This window comes from Artemia sp. Qi Xiang Cuo, chromosome 1 (assembly GCF_049724085.1).
Source record: "Artemia sp. Qi Xiang Cuo chromosome 1, ASM4972408v1, whole genome shotgun sequence".
In the NCBI taxonomy this organism is placed as follows: domain Eukaryota; kingdom Metazoa; phylum Arthropoda; class Branchiopoda; order Anostraca; family Artemiidae; genus Artemia; species Artemia sp. Qi Xiang Cuo.
The window spans coordinates 8125533-8131431 of NC_142794.1; the positions used below are offsets into that span (position 1 = coordinate 8125533).

Here is a 5899-nt window from a genome sequence, read left to right on the forward strand (position 1 = left end):
TTATTCCATATATGAAGGGAGCTGTCCCCTCCTCAATACCTCGGTCTTCACGCTATGGTTTTTAGTACTTTTAGAAAGATTCATATTCTTCTTAAACGGTCCTTTTGTTTTGTTCTGAAGCAATTGGGACAAAAAGTCAAACTTAAGTGTAAAGAGGGAGTTATTAAGGAGGGGAGCTCCCCTCATATACGAAATAATGTCTGTTCTTTTTAAGTTTTAATACTGCTCCTTACTTTCAGTTCAAAAATATGTTGTTTTTTATCTAACTTCCAATTGTATTTTCAAATAACGCCAGGAAATCATTCCCCCCCCCCCGTGAAAATTTGCTTTCCCTACTAAAATTAATCCATGGAAAGTTCCTACAGCGTGAAATCTTCCCCTTGGACAATTTTATCATCTCTGAAAATTCCCCTCAAAAAACTCCTTGCCGAAAATTCTGTCTGGAAAATTCTTCTTAGCCTAGTTTCATTGGAAAATCGGGGTGGTGAGGGGGGCTATTTACCCTCCAATCTTTTTGGTTGCTTAAAAAGGAACTAGCTACTGTAGCTAAAGTTTTAAGAGAAGAACAATGTGGTTTTAGAAAGGGTAAAGGAAGTGTCAACCAAATGTTCACCCTTAGATGAATAATTAAGAAGTGTATGAGTTATCAAATCCCTTTAACCATCATTTTAATAAATTATGAGCAAGCGTTTAACTCAGCTGATAGACGAGCTTTAACGAAGGAAATATCCTTGTATGGTATAAAATAAAAATAAAACTATTTTAGCTGAAAGTAAGGAGTAACAATAAAATTCAAAACGAACAGAAATTATTTTGTATATTTGGAGCTGCGCCTTCCTCAATACTGCTGTTACCAGTTTAAAAAAGCTTTCTATTCTAGGAAGCTTGAATAGGGTAATCCTTCATATACAGAATAATTTCTGTTCGTTTCAAGTTTTAATTTTGCTAATTACTTCCAGTTAAAAAAAAAAGTTTTTTTTTTCATTTAATTCCTGTTCGTTTTTCAAATAATGCAGGTAAATCTGACTCACCTCCATGAAGTATACCCCTCCCCCACGGAAAATACCTCTGTGAAAATTTCATCCGGCATAAAGTGCATCCCCCATCCCGTCAAACTCCCTCCAAATAGTTTCATTGTCGCTTAAAATCCCCTCTACCCGGAAAGTTTCTTGCGGACGATTCAGCCTGAAAAATTCTTCTTTGCATATTTTCATTTGAAAAAGACTCTAATCTCTTATCGGTTTCTTTATCACTCCGAAAATGCCCGCTCCCGTGGAATTTTTTCCAGGAAATCAAAACACGCGGAAAATAGCCCCATGATATTTCCTCCGTAATCGCTACATGCAAAATTGAGTTGGCAAAGAGAATGTAAAACAATTCAAAAGAATCCTGTACAGGAATTCTGTCAAATCCCAAAGTGTGAAATTCCCCTGTAAAATTCACCCTTCCCTGGAAAATTCCCTCCTCAAGGAGGATTCTCCCTATGGAAATCCACCCAAAGCCCAAAAGCCCCCCCCCCCCGGAAAATGTCTGCATAAATCCCAATAAAAAATTCCATACGTAAACAGTGGGCAAATTTCATAACTTACAAGCCTCTGACCACGGACAGTGGGGGAGGGGTATTTTACCCCTAAAGACACAGTTATTGGATATTTTAACTAAACTGAAAAAAATGACTATCTCAAACTTTTCAATAGATAATTTTAGGAAAAAAAGGCGTAGGAGGGGGCCAGTTGCCTTCCAATCTTTTTTGTCACTTAAATAGGGTACTAGAACTTTTGATTTTCATTCGAATGCACCTTTCCCAATCTTCTAGGACCATAATTTCAATACGATCATCCCTGGGGGGAAAAAACAACAAATAAACACGCATCCATGATCTGTCTATTTACAAAAATAGCAAAATTCAACGTTTTTGTATATAGGAGCTTGAAACTTCTACATTAGGGTTCTCTGATACGCTGAGTCTGATGGTATGATTTTCATTAGGATTCCTTGAATTTTGGTGGTGTTTTCTCCCTATTTCGAAAATCACGCAAATTTTCCTCCTGAAATGAAATGCTACTTAAGCCTCGGATCTTATTGGTTTTAATTTATTACGATCTTGGCACGTCCCCGGATATCATTTGAACCTTCTTACCAAGGTGGGCTGAGAATAGCCACCTGGAATGTTTAAAGCATAAATTATCCGGGATCCAAAGACCTTCTAGGGCTGGAGATGTTGAGATGTGGGATTGACATAATTGGAATGACAGAAACACACCTGACGAGATCAGGCAAGGAAGAAATCTCCAGTACAGGTTACAGGATGATTTGGTCAGGTCAAGCCTCCAATAGAAGCAGCGGTGTAGGCCTGTTTCTAAACAAGAAATACCAGCAAAGAAATACCTCATATCTCACAACCCAATATCGGATAGACTACTCACTGCCCACTTCAACCACAAGCATGGAAAAATTTCAATTATTGTGTGCTACGCACCAATGAATGTCTCCCCAGAGGACAAAAAGACAAGTTCTACTCAGCTCGGACGTCTGCTCTATCCCGGATTTCCCATCACGATGTTTTGGCCGTGGTGGTAGATTTCAATGAAACTGTATCCAACCCCAGAGGAGCTTTTAAATCTGTAGTTGGACCGGTTACCCCTGACCCTTTGAATAATAATGGGACCTGACTCCTCCAGCTGTGCTCTATGCACGAATTGGTCATTGCCAACAACCTGTTTCACAGGAAAAACATCTATAAGCCAACATGGTACAGTGACGACGGCTGAGCGTGGAAGATAATTGACTATATCATAGTCAACAAAAGATGGCACTCATCAGTTACAAATTGTAGAGCATATCGTGGCGCTGAGACAGAATAGGTTTGCATGCCTTGTTGACCCGGACACGTTCTTGCAGACTTATAAAAAGGTTGTACTAGAGGTTGCCACTAATATAATCGGTCGCATGATGTATTCAAAGAAGCCCTGGCTATCGGAAGAAGCACTGTAAATCCATTGAACAGCGCCGGAAAACACGGTTGGCCGGAGATATGCCCTCCTACAGACGGCTAAACGGGATTAGAAACAAAGTTATTCACCGTGATAAACAACAATTTGTTGATAAAGAAACTGAAGAGCTTGAGGATGCGGCACGAAAATGTGACTTCATGTCACTTTTCAAGCTTGTCAGATACCTTAGCAATGAGAAACCACCATAGATAGACGAAGTTAAATCCGTCCTTGGCAAAACGCTAGAAGATGAAAATGCGCAACTTGATCGTTGGAAGGGGCACTTCGAAAAGCTATTAAACGTGGAAAGAATCAACGTTGACTCCAGCCTAACTCCATTCACTCAGCAAACAACATATAAAAATCTACCAGAGCCTGATCCTTCCTCGGTAGAACAAATACATAGTACCCTGTGGAAAATGAAGAACAACAAAGCACCAGGAACCTGTGGGGTCAACGTCGAGCTGCTAAAGTTCGGAGGACTTGCAATGCTAATTTGGCTGCACATGCTGTTCTCCCTCGTCTGGTCAATTGAATTGATAACTGAAGAATGGGAGAAAGGGATAATCCTTCCTCTATGGAATTGGAAAGGTAATCGTAGCGATTGCTTGAATTACAGAGGAATCACCATCCTGTCAGTGCCTGGCAAACTATTCACCATGACGCTACTTGATAGAAGTATACAATTCATCCGTAAGTGCTGCCAAATTCAGAAAGCAAGTTCTATGCCGAACAAGTTCCACGACCGAGCAGATGTACACTATTCGCCAGGTCATCAAGAAAGCCCGTGAGTTCCAGCGTACAGCATATATTGCCTTTCGACTCGATCAACCGTGAGTCCATTTGGCTGATACTAAAACGAACGGGTCTCCCCGAAAAATATTGCCACCTGTTCAAGGAACTCTACACGTCAAGTTACAAAAAGCTCCGTCCAGGCTAATGGTTACCAAAGTCCACTATTCGAAATAGATACTGGTGTGAGACAAGGCTGAGCTGCTGTTCCTGAACCTTTCAACGCGGTGATTGATTATGTCATGGATCAAACAACGAATCGCCTCCAATTCGGACTGAAATTTGGCGATAGAGTCCTAGCCGATTGCAACTTTGCAGATAATATTGCACTGATATTCACTTCTGCAGCTGAACTAGAGGCAGCTCTCAATACACTGTCGGAAGAAGCCCTGAAAGTGGGACTACATATTATCTGGCAGGAAACAAAAATAAGGATCATCGACCCGGTAGGAAATTCCACCAACTCACCCCCATTCAACATATTAAGGCAAGCTATTGAAGTTGTCAAGTCTTTTATTTACCTTGGATCTGCCGTCTCGAATAACGACTCAATTGAAATGGAAGTCCAATTGCGCATCGGGAAAGCCGCGTCTATTATGGCTCAATTATGCTGTTCCTTGAGGTCAAAGCCCAACATCAGCCGAAAAAAAAATGCAGATCAACAACAAGATCGTAACACAAGTCCTTCTCTACGGTGCTGAAACTTGGCCGGCAGCTGCTTCTGTTCGTGATGCTATAGATGTGGTCCGAACAAACTTTCTAAGACGAATTGAAGGGATCAAACGGTACGACTTCGTCTCAAACACCCGACTGCTGACAATATTGGATCAGACCCCCAACTCTTCTCAGCTCGTCATAAGAACCATACGGTGGTTTGGCCACTTAATTTGCATGCCAGCAGAACACCAGCCAGCACACTTTTCAATTTGATCCCCCTGAATATGGTTAGAAGTGCCCCCGTGGAAGACCCCGGTTCAGATGGAGGGATAGCCTTACCAAGTACCTCTCCATGATTGGTACTGATCTCCAAGAAACAATCACGCTTGCGCAGTACCATTCGAAATGGAGGCGAAGAGTAACTTTTCTCTCTACGCGTGACCACCAGCAGGAGCTTTATGTCAAAGTAAGTATAGTCAATTATTGCTCACTGATAAAGATAGTGTATATATGTGTAATCTCGAGTATGACTCCAGTTTTTTCGGAAAAATTTATATCTTGAGATATTCTCACATAAAAAAACGATCTAGATAGCTCAGAAGTCTGAGAAAATTCGTTAAGAGCCTTAATTATGGTTTTTGCAAATGATGTCATGAGCTATCTTAGTACATCATATAAACATTTCTTATGACATCATATAAAAGTTTTCTTATATGATGTCATACATAGAATAAATAAAATTGTCGAGTTTCCAACGCATCAATTATTTATCAAAGGCAGTGCAACAGAACTGCCTAAGTAAATAACAATGTTGACACAATGTATTTTTTTTCGTGGCCTTAGACCAGGGCACTTCGTATCGAAGGAGTTGTCGCAGAAACTTCGAAAAGGGCTCATTCGATTGGAAATTGGAGTGGCTAGAGCCCTTTTTAATAGTTGAAAGTTATTGGAGAGCAACTAGCCCCCCCCCCCCCTCCTCGCCCATCATTCCACCAAGCACATCCAATCAAAATTTTGAGATTCATTTTGTTCAGCGTAGTTTATTTCCAGATAGAAAATATGTTTTTAATGAGGTCACTCCCCCCCTACCTTCTGGGCAAGGGTTTTAAGTTGTAGCATTTAAGTGCGGCCTTAGACCAGGACACTTCGTATCGAAGAAGCTGTCGTAGAAACTTCGAAAAGGGCTCATCCGATTGGAAATTGGAGTGGCTTGTGGCCTTTTTAATAGTCGAAAGTGATTTGAAGGCAACTAACACCCCTTACACGCCCACAATTTCCCGAAAGACATCCAATAAAAATTTTGAGAATGCAATTTTGTTCAGCGTAGTTGCTTTCCAGATAGAAACTAAGTTTTTGAAGAGGTCCCTCCCCTGCATCCCTCAGGGCAAGGGTTTTAAGTTATATCCTAGGGGCATATAAGAACGATGTTGGCACAATGTTTTATTTATTATTTTTTC

At 40.8% G+C, this 5899-nt stretch overlaps 1 protein-coding gene across 1 annotated transcript; it reads left to right on the plus strand.

Annotated features, from left to right (window-relative positions):
- The first annotated feature begins 4027 nt into the window (after positions 1-4027).
- LOC148955978 (uncharacterized) lies at positions 4028-4486 on the plus strand. The gene has a single exon (XM_089088725.1). The coding sequence runs from the start codon at positions 4028-4030 to the stop codon at positions 4484-4486; it is 459 nt and encodes a 152-aa protein (XP_088944851.1).
- Positions 4487-5899: the final 1413 nt, after the last annotated feature.